This window comes from Fukomys damarensis, unplaced genomic scaffold, assembly GCF_012274545.1.
Source record: "Fukomys damarensis isolate Sample0158 unplaced genomic scaffold, DMR_v1.0_HiC HiC_scaffold_11, whole genome shotgun sequence".
Lineage (NCBI taxonomy): Eukaryota > Metazoa > Chordata > Mammalia > Rodentia > Bathyergidae > Fukomys > Fukomys damarensis.
The window spans coordinates 46791699-46813293 of NW_022900923.1; the positions used below are offsets into that span (position 1 = coordinate 46791699).

The 21595-nt window shown below is 59.4% G+C and overlaps 2 protein-coding genes across 2 annotated transcripts in view; one reads left to right on the forward strand and one right to left on the reverse strand.

Moving 5' to 3' along the window:
* Positions 1 to 1545, forward strand: part of Camk1g (calcium/calmodulin dependent protein kinase IG) — a 21648-nt gene extending 20103 nt beyond the window's left edge. Inside the window, exons 11-13 of the mRNA XM_033761987.1 lie at positions 29 to 470; positions 621 to 747; positions 822 to 1545. Coding sequence (XP_033617878.1) covers positions 29 to 470; positions 621 to 747; positions 822 to 1530 — 1278 coding nt within the window. The 3' untranslated portion in view covers positions 1531 to 1545. The remainder of the gene's footprint in view (positions 1 to 28; positions 471 to 620; positions 748 to 821) is intronic.
* A 708-nt stretch (positions 1546 to 2253) lies between these two features.
* The window catches only part of Lamb3 (laminin subunit beta 3), a 35140-nt gene continuing 15798 nt past the window's right edge, over positions 2254 to 21595 (reverse strand). The window contains exons 6-23 of the mRNA XM_019205847.1: positions 18001 to 18192; positions 17364 to 17427; positions 16950 to 17131; positions 15637 to 15757; positions 14906 to 15094; positions 13744 to 13899; positions 13238 to 13434; positions 12888 to 13002; positions 12008 to 12386; positions 10184 to 10344; positions 9876 to 10093; positions 9449 to 9646; positions 9044 to 9188; positions 6190 to 6397; positions 5771 to 5912; positions 5253 to 5429; positions 4358 to 4511; positions 2254 to 2722 (exon numbers count right to left, since the gene is read on the reverse strand). Of these exons, the coding sequence (XP_019061392.1) occupies positions 2586 to 2722; positions 4358 to 4511; positions 5253 to 5429; positions 5771 to 5912; positions 6190 to 6397; positions 9044 to 9188; positions 9449 to 9646; positions 9876 to 10093; positions 10184 to 10344; positions 12008 to 12386; positions 12888 to 13002; positions 13238 to 13434; positions 13744 to 13899; positions 14906 to 15094; positions 15637 to 15757; positions 16950 to 17131; positions 17364 to 17427; positions 18001 to 18192 (3135 nt within the window). The 3' untranslated portion in view covers positions 2254 to 2585. The remainder of the gene's footprint in view (positions 2723 to 4357; positions 4512 to 5252; positions 5430 to 5770; positions 5913 to 6189; positions 6398 to 9043; positions 9189 to 9448; positions 9647 to 9875; positions 10094 to 10183; positions 10345 to 12007; positions 12387 to 12887; positions 13003 to 13237; positions 13435 to 13743; positions 13900 to 14905; positions 15095 to 15636; positions 15758 to 16949; positions 17132 to 17363; positions 17428 to 18000; positions 18193 to 21595) is intronic.

Genomic DNA, 21595 nt, shown 5'->3' on the forward strand with positions numbered 1-21595 from the left:
GCCTGGTCAACGGCTCCCTGCGTATCAGCGGCAGCCTGGTGCCCATGCAGCAGGGGCCACTGGCCGGGCCCTGCGGCTGCTGCTCCAGCTGCCTGAGCATCGGCAGCAAAGCGAAGTCCTCCTACTGCTCCGAGCCCACACTGCTCAGAAAAGCCAACAGGAAACAGTAAGCGAGCAGCAGGCACACCTCCCAGCCCTGCTCAGCAGTCGGGAAACTCAGGGAACAAGACTCAAAAGCTTGGCCAAAGGGCCTCTCAGGCGGCGTGAAGGGTGGGAAGAGGCTGGACTGGGGCCCAGGATGAGTGTCCAGCCCTGTCCACCACCAGCTGTGTGGCCACTGCCAGGCACGCGGGTGGATGATCCAGTCCACGTGTCTGTGAAAAGGGTGGATGGGCAGATGTACCGCCTCAGTCCCCAAGTGTGGGGCACCCTGGGTTCCCCGAGTTTCCGGAGCCTCCAGGTTGGGGTGGGTGCTGGCCGGCCTGTGTGTCTTCCCAGGGACCTGTGCTGTCTGAGCCTCCTGAGGGACAGCGGGTGGACGCTGTGGCATGGAGGGTTTAACCCCACCCACCCATGCTCCCTCCGCCTGCACAAGCTTCAGGGCTTTGTCTCCCCTGCAGGAACTTCAAGTCCGAGGTCCTGGTGCCAGTTAAAGCCAGCGGCAGCTCCCACTGCCGGGCAGGGCAGACCGGGGTCTGTCTCATCATGTGATCCTGGAGCCAGCGTCCGTGTGACTGTGGTTTTCAGGTGAGGCCGACAGGCCTGGGGACGGGGCACAGGCACAGCTTCCACCCTAGGAACCAAACCACTTTCTTTCGCAGGAGACTTCAGCTCTTCTCTGCCCTCCAGCCCTGGCCTCTACCTGCAGAGGGAGGAGGCCGAGCCAGCGAGCAGGGCCCGGTGGGAGCAGTTCCGGAAGCAGCAGCCACCTGGAGGCTCCTGGGAGCTGAAGAGGCTGAGGGCCAAGAGCAGCATCTTCTGACCAGCTGCCCCACACCCTGCGCCCACGCCCTGCACAGTGTAGGTAGATGGTGCTCGCCTGGGCCTGTTTCTCGTGAAAAGCTTCGTAGCTGGCCAGGCTGTGCCGCCATCTCCAAGCAAAGCCATACAGAGATTCCGCTCTGCATCCGGCTCTGCTCACGCTCGCTCCGGCCAGACCAGGCTCACAACTGCAGCTTCTGCCCCTGCATGAGTGCCAGGCAGCTCCCTGGGTCGGGCTGGGCGTGCAGCTCCCACCCTAACCTCCAGCCCTCACTCCCACGGCACCTCGGGCCCCTCCCTGCACCTCCACCTAAAAGCAGTGCCGCGCTCCAAAGGTGGGGTGGAAAGGAGTCCAGGATGGGCCCCAGGACTTCTCCACCGGCCCCAGGTGTGCCCGAAGCTGACCGCTTTCCTCTCAGCCAGGAGCCCCCACCCTGCCTCTGCTCTCTTCTCTCCTTGAAAGGCGGCGGAGTGGTCCTGCTCCCACCCCAGCCCTCCAGCTCCACGCTCTGTGTTGTGCTTAATAAAGTGAACATATTTTCTCTATGAGGCTTTCGTTGCTTCTTCCAAAGTCAGAGGCAGCTCAAGGACTTCACATCTGGCTGGAGTGGACAGCACATGGGCAGCTCGAGGCCAGCTAGGCAGAGGATGTGGTAGGAGCCTGCGTGTGCCAGGCTGGTGCTGGGGCCACAGTTCGTGCCCAGTGACGCTGGGTGGGCTCTGTGCAGCCTGCAGCCTGGATCAGAGCCAGAGGCGAGGCCCCCACCTGCACGCCCGTCCGAGAGCTCAGCTATTTGGCTTCCTCTCCTGGTGGGAAAGACAGTGCCGCCTGCATCGTGAGGACAGGCAGGCGATGCCAGGCACTGCGGTGCTCCACCGCGGATGAGCGACGGAGACGCGAGAGTGCCCGGATGCGGTCAGCACACACGGGAAGCTCACGCCACTCCACACTGCCTGACACGTGTCCACACGCACAGAGACACACACAGACACACGTACACATTTGCGACTTCCCTTGAGATCCCAGGAGACACATCCTGGTCTTAGTCCTGCCTCACGGAGCCGGATGAGTCTGAAAACAGTGCTTCCCCCTCTGACACAGAGCTGGCCCCACACGCAGTGTCTCTGTTCTGGGAAGAGGTCCGGCCTCCCTAAGCTCCGGCTCTGCATGCAGACTGAGTGAGGACGGCAGCCCTGCTCCTGAGCTCCCTGGGACAGGACAAAGGCTCAACGAATGGCGGACGGACACTTTTCCCTCTCTGAAACTCCAGGTACCTTTCCAGAGACTTTTATTGGGCTTTTTCATTTGTACATGATTATTAAGTTTCTGTGTTGGTCCAGGATCCACAGCTCAGGAGGACGGGGGTGGAATACTGCCCTGCCCAGCTCCCTCGGTTTCCAGCTGACCACCTCACTGACCAGTTCAGTCCACCTCACTGCCTCTGTCCCTCAGTGCAGTGGCCCCCGCTCAGGAGCAGCAGGCGACCCCGACAGCTGCACACAGGGGCCAGGGCTGCACTGCAGGTGGCATCAAAGTCTCCAGAAGCCAGGACACAGCCCACCTCCATCTGCTCCCTGGAGCAGGGGTGCCGGGAGGGCGCAGCTCACTTGCAGGTGGCATAGTAGAGCACACGCCCATTGATGTGGTCACGGATCTGCTCCACACGCTTCTCCAGCCCCGTCAGGTCCGCCGAGCGCAGCATGATGGCCTGGCTGCCCCGCAGCAGCTCCGACTCCATGTCTGAGGGGTGGGCACAGCCAGGGCAGGGCAGGGTGAGACATGGAGACTCTGTCCTTCCTCGGGGGCCTTGCCGCCCCAGGTACCTGGAGCCCCTAAGCCTGTCCTCCGCTCCGGGCCGACGACCCCTCACTGGCACCAAGACACCTGCCCAGTGCCCTCAACAGCTGCCGCCCCGCCAGTGACCCCCAAATGGGTACCCTGGTGATAACCTGGACAGCTGACCTGGTCCCGCCCACCTCCCTCTGGAAATCACCACTGGAAGCTAGATTTCCTCGGGTCAGCAGCTCAGCTCCTCCCCTGATGTAACTGCTGAATCCCTGCCTCCCGGCCCCTGCCGGCCACGCTCTACCAACATGTGCACGTGTGCCAATGGCTCTCTGAAGATGCAGCAACCACCACTGCAAGGCCACGCCTGGGAGACCACAGTGCCCAGGACTCCAGGCTGATGAAATCCCGAGGAGCATCCACAGCGGTTGTTAAACAGCCCCCTCCCAGAGGAGCCCAGTCACGATCACCCTCATCCCTCCAACCAAAGGTAAGGCCCCGCAAGCAGGTCAATACCTTCCAGGCTCCCACCACACCTGTCCTGGGAGGTCATGGCATCCCCGTCACTCCTGAGCTGACTCTCCTTACCTGAGTGCTTTGTGTTCAGCAGCACTTTGGGCAGAAGCAAGAATTCACTGGCTCACACCAGGCTTGTAGCACTCAGAACGCCTGGGTGTTTCCAGGCAAGGAACGACTCCTATCTGCCTACCAGGTACTTACTATAATGTGTTTTTCGCGACACGGGCCGCCGAGGAGCCTGGCCTCGCCTGACCATCCTCGTGGAGAAGCCAAACAAGGCCAAAGTCGAGGAGCCCTGATTTAATCCCGACCCGTCCATTCTGACTTTGCAACTGCCCCAGACACCTTTTCTGTCGTCTGGTGCACTCGTCTGTCGTCCACAGAACTAATAAACAAGTCTTCAGCTTCAGTGCTGCCCCAGCCACTGGCTCTTCCTCGAACAGCAACTCCTCCTGCCTCATCCTCCAGCCTCACCTTGGCTCCGTGAGCGCAGCACCCCGACTGCCTGTGGTGTCTACCCGGCCACCCAAGACAGTTCTGCCGACCACTGCTCTGTGGGGAACTCACTGGACACCAGCCCGGAAGCCCGCCTCAGAGTTGGACTGGCAGCTAGGACCCTGTCCCTCCATCTGGAGAGAAGTCATAGGCTGCGACCACGCCCCTGCCACATCGGAAGCCCAAGATGGTTCCTCATTCCACCCTCAGGCACTCCTCCCAAGAGCGGTCCTCCCCTGTCCAGAAGCCCCACTCACACCCGAGCCTCTCCTTCCTGCCCCCTGCAAGCACAGTCCCCCGGCCTCCACTTCCTTCCAGCCCACCTCCAGCATCGTCTTTCCTGAATGTCCCACCCCCACCCCCGGAAGTGTTCATCCTCAGAACCCAGGCTCTCCTCGTGCCCCCCCACAGGCCTCCTGGTGCCCAGTGTCACGCGGCTGGAGAGACAGGGAGTGCGGCCTCTGCGGGCCGCTGGTGTGAGGCTCCGGCACACTTTCGGGGCGGCTGGAACTGCTGAGTGCACAGCGGCCCCTGTGGGGTGGGAAGCGGCCCTGGGGTACACACGCCCGCCCTCACCTTGCATCCTGTCCATCATCTCCATGGTCTCCCCGAACAGCTCCTCGGCCGTGGTCTGCACACTGTGGATCCGGCTGCCCGCCTCACCCAGCCTGGAACTCTGCCCCAGCCGCTCCTTCAGCTCCCCATACTTTTGCTTGATTCTCTCAAATCCCTGAAGGAGGTAGTTGGTGTCACCTCGAGACCCTCGACATCCCAGCCGCCAGTGGCTGAAGCACTCGGGGTCGCCGGTGACAAGGGCCGCCCACTGTCCACCAGGGCTGGCTTCACCTGTGCGACCTCTGGGCCCTGGTGGCAGCTTAACCTTCGGAGCTTCCCTCCCTCCACTCCCTCACCACAGGCTCAGTGCCGTCAGTAACAGGAGGCGGTGGAAGGTGGTCGTGGGCCGATCGTGTGCCGACGCCCTGCCCCAGGGAAGCTGGGGTACTCCAGGCCCAGGGCAGCTCCCCGGCCATCCTCGGAACCCCGGACAGAACATAAGGCAGACCCCAGGGTGACATCTAGGCAGAGCGTCTGACCAGCCTGGGGCCGAGACATGCGCCAGACAGCGCACAAGGCACAGGCTCTTGGTGGACTCAGATGCCTGGCTAACTTTGGGTTCACCTTTCTTATTCTTTTTATTTGTGGGGTGTGTGTGTGTGCAGTACTAGAGACTGAATCCACTAAGCTAGCCCAGGGCCTTCTCACTGAGCTGGATCCTCAGCCTTTTTAAATGTTTACTTTGAGACAGAAGCTTACTAAGTCACTAAGTTGCTCAGTCTGGGCTCGAACTTGTGGCCCTCCCGCCTCAGCTTCCCAGAGTGCTGGGATCACAGGCATCTGTGATTTGGTTCCATGGTCTCAAAGGTCCCTCCTGTTTCGGAGCCCTTGGCAGGCTGCTCTGCCCTCTCCATACCTCCTGCGCACTCAGGGCCCTCTGGCTGGCGTCCTCCGCCACCTGCTGGGCCTGGGCTGCCTGTGCCCGCTGCCGCTGTGCCTGGCGCTGGAGCTCCTCCATCCGTGCCTGGAAGCCACCCAGCTGCTCTGTCACGCCCATCACCAGCCCTTCTGCTGGCCCCAGGACCTGCTGCACCTGTACAAAGGAGGGGGACCTGGGGTGGCAGTGGGCTCCAGACAGCGAGCAATCTCCCCTCATCCGCCCCACTCGGCAGGTGGCAGGTGGCAGTCTCCCCACTGAAGAACCTCAGTGGTGTCCTCTGAAACCCCACTGTCCACTGACACCCAGGCCCCCCTTCTCCGTTCCACTGCTCCCGCCTGCCCCTGCTTTCTGCATCTCAGAGAGATAGGAAAACTCCCAAAGTCTGTCATCTGCCTTCTCCTGTGTGGTGAACCGGTCACTTTCCAGAATCCTCTGTGCCTATGCCTGGATTTGTCTGTCCATCCCCGGTTCAGCAAGGAGCCAGGACGCCTCACCTCAGCAACCCTGTCCTGGATAAGCTGCAGCGAGCGGCCAGTCCCTTGCATGGTGTCCTGAGCTTCCTGCAGTGCCGCTGAGCCCTGCCTCAGGTTCCCCACCACGTCTTCCACCTGGCCTTCCACAGAGTGGGCGTGGATCCTGAGTGAGGGCCCAGGAGGAGGGAGGAGAGCAGGATGAGCAGCAGGAAGTGAGCACCGCAACCCAGTGACACCCATCCCAGCGGGACCAGGCACAGGGGCTGTCAGCCCCGGTGGACGCGAGTGCTGTGCCTGAGACAGCACTGGGCACAGCGACCTGTGGGAGGCAGGTCCTGTGCTGCAGGGCACGTGGACGAGGGTGTCACTGCAGAGCCCTGCTGGGTGCCAGCCCCTCAACACAGCTGCCCCAACCTGGGCAAGAGAGCCCAGGGCCGCACCTGGCCTGCTCAGCCTCAGCCTGGAGCCTCCGGGCCCGTGCAATGTCCTGCTCGGTCTGGGCCAGCACCAGGCCCACATTGGGCAGCCTGGCCGCAATGGCCTGGATCTCCCTCATCTTCCGCAAGATGGTCGCCGAGTCTGAAGGCAGCAGCCCAGCCAGCACAGCCTCACTGGCCTCCTCGATGGCGGCAGCATCTGTAGCAGGGTCTGGAAAGGCAGCCACTGTCAGCCTGGGGAGCCCACAGCCACAGGGTCGGCGGCCCCTCCGGGCCCAGGCCTCTCCCTGGCCCCTCTGCTGGGTGCCCAGGGAGCTATTTCCCCTCATCCTGACTTGGCCGGGACTTCCGGGAATGATGTGGGAGGAGGATGGGAGACAGGAAGAGGAGGGGAGGAGGTCTGCACAGCTGTGGCAACTGAGAGTGCTCAGGAAGCTAAGGGGAGAGGCGGTGCCGGGCAGCTGGTGCTGAACAATGCCCGCCACGCATCCACCATCACCAGCGAGCGGCCGGGAACAGTGAGGCCCTGTCCTTCCGCCCCTCCTGTGCTGGAGAGCTCCGCCTCCACCCGAAGGTCACTGCCTCAGACTGCCATCCAAGCTGGATCGCCGCCTCCCTGGGCCAGCGGGCGCTCCAAACCCCCTCCTTCCTCTGCCTCCCGGCGCTTAGAGACAGACACCCACTTGTGGGCCCTGCACTCCTTCATCTGACTTTGGCTCTGGGGAACACGGACCGGGCTTTGTCCATCCCCTACATCCCCTGGCCCCGAGCACAGTGCCTGGCACCTGGAGGCCCTCAGTGTTGTGAGCCGATGAATGACAAAGGGCTCGAGACCCTGGTCTCTCCTTTAAACCATGCTGGACCAGACAAGGGGTCCCTCCAGCCTGTTTCCCACCTGTGAAAGGGGACTAAGGATCCCCATCCTAAAAGTATGACCGGAAACAACCATCCAGCAAGAGCTTTACAAAACTGACTCCAAGTAAGGCAGAAGTGGAGAGACGGAGGCTCCCGATGTGGATGGAGGAGCTTGCCCACCCAGTGGCCTTGCACTGGGCCTCAGCATCCCTAGGCCTCCCGGCCCAGCCAGCCCCAGCTCCCGGGAGTGAAGCCATGCCTGATCACTGCTGCCTTCTTCACCTGCTTAGGGGCTCGTCCCAGCCACAGGCTTCAGGAGGGTGACAAACTGGACACCCACACACCCCTCTAGCTCGCATCCTACACCCACAGGGCTCACCACACCCTCTCCCAGAATCCTCCGGGGATGAGGCAGCCCCAGATCTGGGTCACTGTGTGCGTGCACGCTGGTCCGAGCCCTGTACAGGCCCAGCACTATGTGTTGCTCTACAAACAGCAAGTGGGAGCTGTGCCCACAGTGGCTTAAACGGCTTAAAATCCAGAAGGGGCAACACCTCCTCTGGTGCCCACCACATCCCTGGGAGGGGGGCCTGAGTCAACAGCAGCTGGCCCAGAGCTGCCTGCCACAGCCCCTCCTCGTGGTGGCTGTGAGAAGCGTCCTGGGCCCCTGACGGTCGCACTCTTTCCTTCTCCCTAGGACTGTCGTCAGCCTTGACCCCAGACGCAACATAACCAAGAGGACCCAATGGCTCGGCCATTGCTGCTGCCCACAGGAGCCTGGGCTGAGGCGGAGGGAGAGAATTCAGCCAGCCCCAGCTCTCTGCCCGGGCCGGGCCCATGCAGCTAACTGCAGATGAGTGGCCACTCAGCCTGCCTGGACTGCACGTGGGGCAGAGCACCTTCCCTGGGGTCCAAACCCCAGACATGGCTACCCCTCCCTTCACTGGCTCAGTCTCCCTGGCTGTTGGCAAGCCATGGATGCCCATGGGCTCTTCCCGCATCTCCCTGACCTGCCGCCTGCGCTCAGCAGAGAGCTCCAGCCTAGCTGGGGCAGAAGCACTGTGCAATAGCAGAGGAGACACTGTGGTTACCCTGAGACCTCAGCCACCCTCACTGGGCTCCCAGCCAAGCAAATTCCCCAGCAGGGACCAGAAATCTAATAATATCAGCTCCCATTCCAGAGGCACCTTGAATTTTTCAAAGCACATTTTACGTGTTATTTGAGCCTCAGAATAAACTTGTGAAATACTACCAATCCCACTTGCAAGTGAAAGATGAGAGAAACAAAAAACACGAAGCCCGAGTCACACAAGACTGCTGAGTCTTGCCCAGCACCTCCCACTGCACAGCCCTGTCCCCCCCTCCACGGGGCAGCAATGGTGCAATCCAGCAACACCGGAAGCTTCAGGGCCTGCCCATCTGCGGGTGCTGGGACACAGTCACGCAGAGGAAGCCACCCGGCCCTGGGGGTGCACAGTCCAATGGGGAGAGACACAGTACACCCAGAGTCCAGTGGGGTGGGGGCAAAGGCAAGACCCAGAAGGGGAAGGGAAGGAGAAGACGACCACACACAGGGAGGCCCAGAAAGGCCTCGCCCGGCAGAGGGCTTCAGACCAAGACCTGAGGCAGCCACCTCGGAAGGAGCACATTCAAGTGCCAAGGCGGCAAGGGCAGCCAGGGCACTAAGGAGAGAGCAGCAAGGGCCACGCCTAGGAGACAGACAGGGCGGGCTCTGCAGGCCAGGGAAGAAGCTGGGCACTCATCCAGGAGCAAGGTGAAGCTGCCCAAGGACTGTGAGGCAGTCTTACAGAGCGGCGGATGTGACCCTGCTTAGATACTTCAAAGGTGCAAGGCTGTTCTGCTGAGAGTAGACCCAGGGAGCAGGCAGGGAGGGCTGGGCCATGCAGCCACACACCTGGGAGAGGTGACAGCAGGCAGGGAGATAGGAATGAGGGAGGCCAGAGGCCGGACATCAGCCGGAGGAGTGTGAAGGGCAGCTCACCCGAGAGGAAGTCCCGAACCTGCTGGACCAGCAGCCGTGTGCTCCTCACGTCCTCCTCCATCTGGGCGCGGCTGGTGCTCACCTGCGTCTCCAGGCGCTGGGCATCAGACTGGACCCTCAGGGTGGCTTCCTCAGCCGCCCTGATCTATTGGCACACACGGGCTCAGCAGGGCGGAAGCCCCCACAGCCCCGGGCCCTGTGGCTCAGCCTCCACCGCCTGAGCCATCTGCAAAGCTGTGGTGCGGCCCCGGAACTGACGTAGGCGCGGGGTTAAGGGAAGCGCCCACACCCTGGCTCCAAACCCCTCTGGCTCTGCTGCAGGGATTTAGGCCTCAGGCTCTTGACCCACCCAGGGCTCCATGTCCCTCCTGCCTCCCACCTGAGGCCTACCTGCTCTGCACCTACCATCTGCCTGGTCTGCTGCAGCTGGGAGTTGAAGCCTCGCAGCTGCTCAGCCACCTGTCCGGCCACCTGGAAGGCCCCTCCCGCCCTGGGGATGGCGCCCCTGCAGTGGGAGCCACAGGCCGTGCTGTTATCTGGGGGACACAGCTCACCAGGGCATGCTCCTGGGGTGCAGGTGGCCTGCCTGGCGCCGCCACAGACCTGTGGACAGACAGGGGCATCCAAGAGGCTCCTCAACAACCACCCTCATTGAACCCCAGACACAAACAGCCAGGCATCTCCATGACAGCCAAGCCCCCAGGAACTTGTCTCCCTGGAAACTCCAGAGCGCACGACGAGGGGCACGGGGTCAGGATGGGACGGTCACCCTCACAGCACATGTGTGGCAGCAGCGGTGTGAGCCTGGGGCAGGGCTGGGAGAAGTGGTCACCTTGTGCACGGTGGGAGTCAGGTCAGGCAAGGAAGCCATCTCCGCCCACAGGGCAGCGAGCTCAGAGCCCCATGCACCTCCTCCTTGTGCCTGGCTCTCCAGCCGTTCCACCTCTCTGCGGCTGTCCCTGAGCTGGCGCAGCAAGTGTGAGCTGTCGGAAACCTGCTGGGCAGCCCGGGATGACCGCTCATAGGCTTCAGTCAGCATCCGGAAGGTCCCTGTGGGAAGAGGAGTGCGACGGAGCTGGGCCTGGGCCTGGGAGGAGCAGACAGGAGCAGGGGTCTTGATGCACTGCATCTTCTCCTCACCTGAAGGGTCAGCGCTGCTTATCTTCTCAAACTGTGCCCTCTTGTCCTGATAAATGACTAGGAGGCTTTGGAAGCTCCTGCCCAGACTCTCCAGGTCTCCAGGGAGGGACAGAATCTCTTCCTCCAGGGGCAGACCCAGCTGCAGGCCCTGAAGAGTCTGCCTGGGGTAGGAGAAGCATTGGCTAAGATACAGGAGGAGTTTCTGCCTCCCCAGAACGTGCCACCCCTGGGGATAGAGGGGGATCCCAGGCTGCAGAGGATTTGGTAGGATGGGTTGGGCCAGAGACAGCCTCCCCCTGCCACTGAACTCTGCTGCCTGGCTTCCAGGGCCGCAACATTCTGGGTTCTCCTCCACCTCCAGCAGCCCTCCCACTCCTGGCTTCCAAGAGGAGCACTGTCTGGGCCCCTCCGGTCATGGCTTGTGTCTATATGTCTCCCGAAGGAGGACCTATGAGGTCAGAGGTGGGCTCTTCAGAGGTGGCTGGGTCTAGAGTATGTGGCACTGGGATTGATTCACAGTGCAGTGCTGGGATCAGGAGCACTAGGATTAAGGGTGTGAGTGCTGTCCACCCTAAGTAGCCTGCATAAGGTATAAGGGACAGGAAGAGCTGTGGTCACCCCTTGCTTGCTTGCCTGCTTTACTGCCTTTACACCATGAACTGTTTCTCCTCTGCCAAACCACCCTGCCTTGAAGCCAGCTGATACAGACTGAACCTCTACAGACTGTAAGCCAAATAAACCTTTCCTCCTTTAACTTTGGGTGCCAGGTATTTTGCCTCAGCAACAAGAGAAAAGTAACTGAGGCCCCTCTTCCTCGGCTCTCACCTGGTAAGCAGGCTCCCAAAGCACTCTTCTGCAGCATGCACCTCCCCACCGGGCTCCCCATCCCATGTCCACCAGCAGCCCACCACCTGTGGCCTCCTGAGGGTCTCCTCCCTGTGCCCTCCGCTCTCTACCGACTCAAGTCCCTCCTACAAGCCCTGAAGGCGCCACCTCTGGGCCTTGCTTAGCACCACCCACTGCCTGCTGTTGCTGCCCATCCCTGCACACTGTGCACAGACCCCAGAGCAAGCCTTAGGTCAGACAGCACCTCCACGGACCCCACTCCCTTATAGCACTGCCTCCTCCAAGCTCCTGCACACACCAGCCAGCTCCTCCTGAGCTCTGAGGGAGAAGACTGGTCTGTGCTCACTTCAATGTCCCCGACACCTTGTATAATGTGTGGCTCGTTGTATTTTTAAAATGCGTGGACTGAATAAGTGAATGAACAAATGAGTCTGGATTTTAAAAATCCAGCTCTTCTGCTGCCCCCAAAAGGAGCTCTAGCACCCCATGAGTAAGAGCCTTGGAGCTCAGGAGGAAGGGTTTCTGGGCTGCCTTTCCCCGCTGCCAATCACACACCTGGCCAGCCCATGCACGGCCACGTTCCTCAGGGAACACAAATTAATTACAGAAACTTCCAGAAACCAATCTCGCTGGGAAGGCGGCCTGCTGGTGGGAGGGGCTATGGGCGCACCAAGGCTATTCTGAAGGCAAGCTAGCAGCTATTTTTAGCACCTGCCTCTCCGTGCCCTCCCCAGGGTGACTAATCCAGAGCTGATGCTCCCAGGCCACGCAGGCACTCAAAAGAGCAATGGGCTCAGGCTGCAAGCCCTCGGCGGCTGTCACCTCATCACAGCACCTGTCGCTGCCAGTCTCCTGACCACAAACTGGAAGCAATGCCAGCCCCACTTCCCCTCAGGGACCCTCGCTGCGGTCCGGGCACCCTGCAAAGCCTATGAACTGTACAGGCTGCAGGCACACACTGTGCCAGGCAGCGATTACCTGATGGAGAGGATGCTGCTGGCTAACTGTGCCACGTCCTGCTCCGTGACTGAGGCCCTGCCCAGAACTGCTTGGATCTGCTCCATCTTGCTCTGGGCATCCAGGATCCGGGAGGCCAGACCCATGTCCTCTAGACCCGGCCCAGGCCGCAGGCCAGCAGTGGCATTGCGGAGTCTGCTGAGGCGCCCGGCCTGTAACCTAAGGTCTGCATCGTGGGTCTGGAAGCAAGAGTGGCAGGCCACGCACACGGGGTAGCGGTCACAGTAGCCTCTCTGGCACTGGTCGCAGCGGCGCCCGGTGAAGCCAGCGCGGCAGAGACAGCGGCCGGAGACCTTGTCACAGCCTGGATCCTCCGTTCCCCGGAAGTCACAGTCACACGCTAGGGCCAGGAGAACGGAGGGTCAGGCCAGCCAGGAAGACAAAGCCATCCTCCCTGAACAGGTGCCTTGCCCGACAGTCCTCTAGGGACTCGAGTTCCCGACTGCAGTGGCCAGAATCAGTGCAGCAACAGCGGCAAGGACACACCTCGGAGCCTTGCGTGGCTCACCGTCCTCACAGGGCTTGCCCCTCACACCCACTGTCAGCAGGGACTCTGACGTGCAGAGAGCAGTGTGCCTCGAACCTCCTCCTCCAAGGGGGAGACACAGACAGGGAAGCGCCCATGCATCTCCGGGTGAGGCAGCGCTAGACCAGCACCAGATCTGCACCCCACACACCCCACGCTCCTGTCCCCTAGGATCACTTCCTGTGTCCCTGCAGCTGCTGCCCGGAGATGCTGCTGCCAACCGCCTCCCTGCTGGGGATGCAGAGTGGCCTGGGAGGGGAGCCACGCCACTGTGGACACATGGGTACCCCACGTCCCCTCACGGTCAGCACGCACCTCGGCATCCTGTGGCTGCGTCTCCATGGGTCCGGTCAGGACACTGGCGGATGGCCGCAGCAGCATTGCACATGAGGCCACCAAAGCCCTCCCGACAGGGGCACTGCCCTGTGAACTGGGCCGAGGATAGTGCGTCAGGGGCCCGCGGGCACAGCTCCCCTGGTGTGGGCAGGCTTCCCACCAGGCAGGACGTGCCCTGAAGTCGGGGTCCTGGGCCTTCCTGAGAGCCACAGAGGGAGGGGCGCCTGCCAGCGCTCCCTGAGGGCAATGGGACAGAAACAGCCAGCCTGCCACGTGGGTAGCAGAGACGCGGCAGCAGGGCCTCTCCACTATGGGGCCATTGCCCATACCTGGTTGCACTGAGAACTGAGGGAGGTGCGCGGGTCACAGGCGCATGGCTCACAGCCCCGGCCGCCGGCCAGCTTCCAGTGGTTGGGGGCGCACTGGTCACATCTGGGGCCCACCACATTGGGCAGACACAGGCAGCGCCCCGTCTCCTCATCGCAGGGCATGTCTCGCTGGGTCCCCAGGACGCTGCAGTCACAGCCTGCCGGGGACACCACACACACAGCTCAGCCCCTGAGGACACAGCCAGGGAGGGACCGAGCCCGGGGAAGTGTGGGCTGACGCCAGGCTTCGGTGCCCACTGCCCTTGCTGTAGCTGGCGCAGTTCCCGCCTTCCAGCCCAGGCCCATGCTGCCACCTGCTGGAGGCTGTGGCCCCGCACCTGGTGCTGGGGAAGACAGATCTGGTCTCAGGGCAGCAAGCACATGCCCCAGTCTGCCAGCAGCTTGCAGCACCTTGAATGTGGCCAGCCCGGGCCGCCCCTCCCAGCACTCCAGCTGCCCCTACTCACGGTGGCAGCCCTGCGGGTTGGTGTGAGTGAGTCCAGTGAAGCCCGGCTTGCACAGGTCACAGCGCTCTCCCTGCACGTGCTCCTTGCATACACACTGCCCCGTCACAGGGTCACACGGCGCTCCCACCACTGCCCCGTCCGGGTCACACTCGCAGGCTGGGGGACAGGAAGGGCAAGGGAGAGGTGAGCCCAGGGCAGGTTCCAAGCCTGGCTGCTTGGCCCAAAGCCTGTTGGTCCACCGCAGTCACTGCCTCCAAGCTTCAGCAGCTACTCAACCCCTCAGTGCCTCTGTGTCCTCATCTGTAAAGTGGGAAGACAGCACAGCCTTCGGGGGGTAAATGAGTCAGCGGCAGACAGGTAGGACAGCACCAAGCCCTACAGAAGTACTTTTACCGCTGTTGTTTATAGGGCAATCAAGACACGCCAAGCCCTGAGCCAGGCCCTCTTGGGCCTCGCAGTCCTCAAGGTAACCCTGAAAGGTTCATTCCACTTGCTGAGTGCCAACCCACTGCAAAGACGGGGAGATCGGGGCATGGGGATGTTACCGAACACCCTCAAGTTCACGTGTGAGTAAGTGTGAGACATGGGCCGACTCATACCTGAGTCACTCCCTCCGTGAACATGTATCAGTGACAGAAAGTGACCCAGTCCTCCCGCCCACCCTTGGCCTTTTCCATGCCTTCCAAACACGAGGCTCCTTTGGCCAACGTGCTCTCCGGTTCACTTCCAGCCTGCTGTCCTGTGCACCCCAGGGCTGTGGGCACCGCACACTGCCCCAAGCGATCTGCCTACTCTGCTCCTCTGAGCACCAGTGAGGTGCAGCCGCCTGCTGTGACCAGGGGACACGAGACTAATCCCAATCCTGGAGGCCGCAGGGCTGGGAGACAAAGGGCGGCCCGCACTTCACACGGCAACAGTGATCACGCACACAAGTGCCTGCACGCTCGCGGCCTCCATCCACAGTGTGTGTCCAACAGCCCTGGGGCCTGAGCTTCCCTCACCTATGCCAGGATGAGGGCCACACAGTCGCCGGCTGACTCACCAGCCAGGACCCAGGGGTTGAGCACATGCTTAATGAAAATTTAAAGGACTCCCACGGCTTCCCCGGGCGCATGGCCAGAACGGAGCAAGCTTGGTTCAGACGCCGCCAGCCCTGACTTACGAATGCAGGTCTCCTCCAGGGGAGCACCTGGACGCCGGTTCCGGAAGAAGTGCAGCCGACACCGCTCACAGTTCTGGCCCTCCGTGTGGTGGCGGCAACTGTCACACACGCCTCCGTGTGCCCCCTGGCTGGCAGCAAACACAGCTGGGTCGAAGTGGCAGGTCTCCGAGTGCCCGTTGCAATCACACCCTGGAAAAGGGGGCCCCGGCCCCAGCACCTCAGGTCAGTTCATGAGCAGCTCGGCTCTGTGCAGATCTCCGGGCAGGGAAAGGAGGAAACTGAGGCCAAGGGAGGCCTGTGCGGGTTACCCACGGCCACGGCACAAGGAAGAAAGCAGAGGGCAATGACAAGTCAGGCCTCCAGACCACCCGTGGGATGGTCAGGAACGGTGGCTGTGCCGGGCCACAAGGAGACAAAGTATACACCCAGCCCTGCCGTCCCCCAGGGTCTCCTGTGGGGTCACAGCCTTGGCCGGCCTCACAGACAGAGCCCCAACTCCGAGGGACCACGGGGAGTGGGAAAGAGACAGCAGGGCCAGGTGAGCCTGTAACAGGGAGAGGGACCGGCTAGCTGGGGAGGGCAGAGGCCCACCTCTCTGCCGCAGAGACAAGGCAGCTTACACTGCGGGCTGCAATAATATCAGATCTGCCCTGTGCCCAGGAAGGTCAGTGAGACACTGAAGGGCCAGCACCAAGCCGGTCACTGCAGGCAGGGTGGCCTCAGGCTCCTACTTTGGCACTCGTGGGCATCCTGGTCCTCCGCAGGTCTCCAGGGCCGGTTGTTGTAGAAGGGGGCACAGCGTTCACAGTGGGGGCCGGCAGTGTTGTGCCGGCAAACACAGACATCGTGGACCTAGGAGAGGGTGACAGATGGTCAGAACCAGAACCGAGGATAGCTGCAGGGATGGGCCTGCCGTTCTCTACCAGGCCCGGCCCAGCCCCCTGAGGACGCTGTCCCAGGGCCACCCACGGAGGCCCCCAGCCTGCGGGGCCGAGTGTGAGTATGTGCACCTGTGTGCGTCTGCCCACTCTGCGCCCTGATGGGCTCTCACAGGCCCATCTCTTGCACTTGGGCAGCCCTGTGTGGCCTCATTTGTGGCACACGACCCTCGGCACACGGGGTTCTATGCTGGAGACTCACATTCCAGCCGTCCGTGGTTCGGGGGCTTGGCTGTGGGGCTGTTAGGGAATGGCCACTAGACTCCTTCAGCATAAAATGGGATGGCTGCTGTGTGGTAACGGCTTCCGACACCCTCAGCTCGGCCCTGGGGGACCAGCGTCCCCCACTCCTGCCCACACCACGGCAAGCCGCTCAGCGCCGCTACCCAGCGCCCCTGCTGCCCTGTCTGTCTCCCAGCCTCCTGTTGTTTGTCCCTCCTCTGGAAAGCCCTCGGGGGCCCAGGCATGGAGCTTAGGAAAGTGGGACTGCACTGTGCAGCCACCCCTCCACCTCCCAGGCCCCAGCGCAGCAGCCACCCGCAGGCCTGGAAGGCAGCACAGGCCCCCTCCACCACAGACTCCGTCTCTGTCCCGACGCAGGTCCGCCCCACCCCGGCCTCCTCCAGCTGGGGGACCCAGTCCACGATGAACATGCCCCCCATGCCCGCCGCATGGCCTGAGCCCCGCAGTCAGATCCCCGCTGCTTCAAAGCCAGCGATGAACAGAATACCTGAGGGTGGAGGAGAAGCAAGCACTCACAGTTCTCCATGAAACTGTAGTTCATAATAGTCTCTACATAATCATGTTGTAAATAATATTACAATTTCTAATAACAACTGCATGGGTGTAAATAATTCTGACATACAATAACACTGTGACGAAATCTACCTATCACACCACAAGGCACAACCTGCTCAGAAGTCTGCCTTGAGCTCGTCCCAGGGCCACGCCTGGGGCTGAGTATCAAGCCCGCCCACTCTAACCCAGGCCTGAAGAAGTCCTACGAAACCGGGATTCTGAACGGAAGGGTGGCCGCTCGGGCTCCTCTTCCTCCTTCCCAGGGCACTGAGGGCACGTCTGCCTGCCCGGCCGCCCGCCCGCGTCACCTGCACAGCGGAGGAGGGCCCTGCAGCGGTGGCACAGTGGTCGGCATGGCCGTGACAGAAGCAGGTGCCCTGCAGGCGCAGCTGGGACACCGCGAAGAAGGCGCTGGGCGGCACATAGCCCCTGCGGGGCACCGGGGATAGCTGGGTGAAGTTGACTCTCAGGTTGGTGATGTCGCCCAGCTCTGGGTGGGCAGCAGTAGGGAGGGAAAACAGAGGGGAGTTGGCCCACCGTGCCGCCTGCACAGGGTGCCGCGGCCTCCCAGCCCGACCTTCGCTCCACGTCCCACAGCTTCCCTGTGGGCTACGCGGGGCAGGCTCCAAACCCCAGCCAGGTCAAAAAATCGGAGAGAATCGGAGAGAGCAGGGAACTTTATCCCACTGGCAGCCCCACAGGCAGAACAGGGGCCAACTAACCTCGAATTTTCTGGCTTTGAGTCACTGGAATCCCAGATGCTAAATCCATGAGGTTGAGCTGGACCTATGCAGGGAGGGAGGAGGGCACCAGACAGGAGGTGAGCAGCGGCCCCACCCAGAGGAAGCCTCCCTTCCCAGCCACCCGTAGGACTGGGGCTGCCACATGCCCTGGGGAGCCGGGCAGCCGCTGGGCCGTGTGTGTGTGTGTGTGTGTGTGTGTGTGTGTGTGTGTGGTGTGTGTGTGTCTGTGCACAACTTCTCTCTCAACATATAGGTGTTACAAGAATCTCCTGAATTCCTGGGCAAGGCGCATAATCTGGCTATGAATTTCCATCCAAGGACTAGCACTGGGCTAGAGGAGCAAATCAAACCAAAAGAGTCATTTGTGAGTTTAATGTTATCAATGTAAAAATAAAGTCATGCAGTTTGCTCATTTGCATGCAAGGAGTCATCCTGAAGTCCTCCCCTCTCCACAAGGTAAGGAGCTGCCCAGCCCTGCGGGAGGGGCCCTGGGAGGGCAGAGTGGGGGACAAGCATAGCCGGCCATGGCATCCTCCTCTTTTCAAGCATTGGAGGCTCCAAGCCAGGCACACAGGGACCTCTCTCGAGCCCACCCCTCCAGTGTCCCGCTGCCTACCTTCCTGCCATTTAGCTGCCCATTGGCCTTCTGGGGCAGGGCCGAGCACCGCGCATCCAGCCAGCTCTGGGGCTGGCCCTGGTGGACCCCAGGGAAGGCAGAGGCACAGTCGGCAGCCAGGTACTGGTACACCCGCCAGGTCTTGCCGAAGTCGGAGGAGCGCTCGATCAGCATGCCAGCAGGCACAGGCCCCTGGGGAGATGAGGAGGGGCCCGCTGACCCGAGGGCAGGGAGGAGCCGTGGAGCAATCTGAGAGCAGCTCCTCACGCTGGAGGAAGAAAGGCCCCACAGGACCAAGCGGTCCGATCCTCCTAGCACCCACAGGCCTTACAGTTTATCCCCAGAACTGTGGAAAGCAATGGAAATAAAATCTGTATTCCAGAAGTGATCCCCAGCTCAGTCCCACTCCACCTCAGCTCCAGGCCAGGAAATTCTCCCCACAGCCACTTGGATTCCACCTAGAACAGAGTTCGCACTCTCCACTGTGGCCACCGATAGCCCAGTTCAGGCTGTGGTCACGCTGGGCCTGAGTCACCACCACAGTCTGGAAACGCCCCAAGCCACTGCCCCTTGTCACAGGGAAGACTTGCCGAGTGGTCGTCCCATCAGGATACCCTTCCACCCGTCTGCACTGCTCCCGAGATGAAGTGCAGGTTCCTCGTGTGACTGGCCCATCCCCGCGCCCCTCAGGGTGAGCCCACCGTTTTATCTCAGCTTCGACCACTCATTTCCTTGCAGTGCTGGTTCAGAAACTCTAAAAAGCACAGCCCATAGCACCAGCTGCTATGCCACCCTTCCCTAGGAGGCTCTGTCTGATTTCCCCTTGCTCACCCTTACCTAGTCACACCAGCCACCGACAAAAGGGCCTTCTCTCCAACGACCAGTGATGTTGAACATTTTTTCACATATCTATTTGCCATTTCTACTTCTTCATCTGAGAAGTGTCTGTTCATTACAGATGCCCACTTGGAGGCTATTTATTTATTTATTTATTTATTTATTTATTTTTGGTTTTTTGAGACAGGGTCTCACTATGTAGTCGAGACTGACCTGGAGCTCACTATGGAGCCCAGGCTGGTCTCGAACTCACAGCGATCCTCCTGCCTCAGCCTCCAGAGTGCTGGTATTACAGGCGTGTGCCACCACACCCACCTCATTGGGATTCAGTTTTTAAATTTGGTGTGTCTGACTTGAGTTCTTTCTACATTATAGATATTAGTCCTTTGTCTGAGGAATAGCTGAAAAAAAATTGTCCCACTCTGTGGGTTGTCTCTTCACCCTGTTGATGATTTCTTTTGCTGTGCAAAAGCTTTTTAATAAGAGGGGATCACAGTTGTTGATTCTTTGTAATATTTCCCATGTGACTGGGGTTTTAGTCATAAAGTCTTGGCCTACACCTATGTCTTTAAGAATTCTCCCTTTTATTTTCCAGCAGATTCGCCTCACCACAGAGAGAATGGCTGTCATCAAGAAATCAACCAATAACAAATGCTGGAGGGGCTGTGAGGAAAAGGAACCCTTTTCACTGCTGGTGGGAGCGCCGACTGGTGCAACCACTGTGGAGATCAGTGTGAAGATTTCCCAAAAGACTAAAACTAGAGGTCCCATTTGACCCAGCTATTTCCCTGCTGTGTATCTTCCCAAAAGAACTAAAAGCATCAGGCTGGGGATTTAGCTCAGTAGTACTGTGCCTGCCTTTCAAGAGTAAGGTCCCAAGTTCAATCCCCAGTTTAAAAAAAAAATTAAAAGCATCATAGCACAGCGATATACACACACCCATGTTTATATAGGTTTGTAATCTTGTGAAAAGCCCAAATGCCTATCAACTGATAAATGGATGAAGAAGATGTGTGTGTGTGTGTGTGTGTGTTTAATATATATATATAATGGAGTACTAATCAGACATAAAGAAAGACAAATTTGACATTTCTAGGTAAACAGATACATCTTACAGCCATATTCTTAAGTGTAATAGATTGGATTGGAGCTGCTCTCTGATTGTGTCCCCACTGGGGTACACGGTGCCTCCTGCCCTCAGGTCACACGTGGAAATATTGGATTGTTTCTCTAGTGTGAGAAAACAAAAGTGTAAATAAGGACTAAAATGTATAACAGATATTGTAGAGTAGGAAGAAAATGTTAAAATAAGAATGGGAACTAGGAACTGGGCATGGTGGCACACGCCTGTAATCCCAGCACTCAGGAGGCTGAGGCAGGAGGATCGCTGTGAGTTCGAGACCAGCCTGGGCTACACAGTGAGTTCCAAGTCAGTCTCACTACATAGTGAGACCCTGTCTCAAAAAAACAAACAAACAAACAACAACAACAGAATGGGAACTAGGGAGGAGCGAGGGGAAAGGAAGGGAGAACAAGAAAAGAAGGAAAAAAATTGAAACAAAGCTTTTATACATAAGGAAGGAAAGAAAGAAGGGTTGAGGAGAGGGTAGAGGGATGAGAGAAATGAGCATCAAATGTACCAATACACTTAATTTTTAACTAGAGTCTTCCATATAAAATATAATATGCACTGTATCACTACTCTGTTAAAATTCCCCCGACGCACTGCGGGTCACAGCCAAGGTCATAGAGATGGGACCGCCCAAGCCTTTCGTGACCAACACCACACCAGCCTGTGCCCTGGAGTTGGGATTTAACGTTTGCCCTTCAGAGTTGCAGTCTTACTTTGGCCCAGTCTCTCCTCTCTATGACCCCAGTCCTCATTTCTGTAACAAGAGTGTTGACCCCATGCCTGCCCACAACCACATGCTAGAAGTATGTAACATTTTAAAATTTTTTCAAGGGCTTGCAGCTGAGAATCTGCCTTGAGTCTCAGGGAAGTTTGAACTTTCAAGCAATGCTGGAACTTTTAAATTTGTGAGGACTCTTGGAGATAGTGTGAATGCATTTGGCATCACGAGATGAACATAATCTTGGGGGCCAGAGACAGAATGATATGATTTGAATACTGTTATGGTTCACATCCAGATGTCCCCACCAAAGCTTCATACACTCACAGGTGGGACTTTTGGGGAGGTGGCTGGATCATGGGTGCATGATATTGGGTTACAGTTGTGTAATCCACTGATCGGTTTAGCACAGTTCTGGGTGTGGATGATGGGAAGGCCCACCCTGGGTGTGGGTGGCACCAACCAACAGGCTTGAAGCCTGAGCGGAATAAAAAGGAAAAGGAAGCTCATGGCTTGCTGCTTCTAGCATCTATGCCAGGGACCACTTCTCCTCTGCACGGCCCCTGCCATGCCTCCCTGCCTGGTAGCCAGCCAACTGTGGGCTGAAATAAACTCTAAGCTGAAATAAATTTTTCTTCCTTTAACTTGTGGATGTCAAATATTTTGTCCCAGCAACAAGAAAAATAACTAGGACAGATTTTAAATATCCCCAAAAATTCAATTGCTGAAGGCTTGGTCCCCAGCTATAATGGCACTACTGGGAGGTAATAGGAACTTAGCAGGCAGAGCCTCTTTAGAAGAAATAGTAGGTCATAAAGGGGATACTGGAATGGCGGCCCCTCCTCTCTCTGTTCACTTCTTGGCTGCATCACGTGAGTAGCTTGCTTCTCCCACATGCTCCCTACATG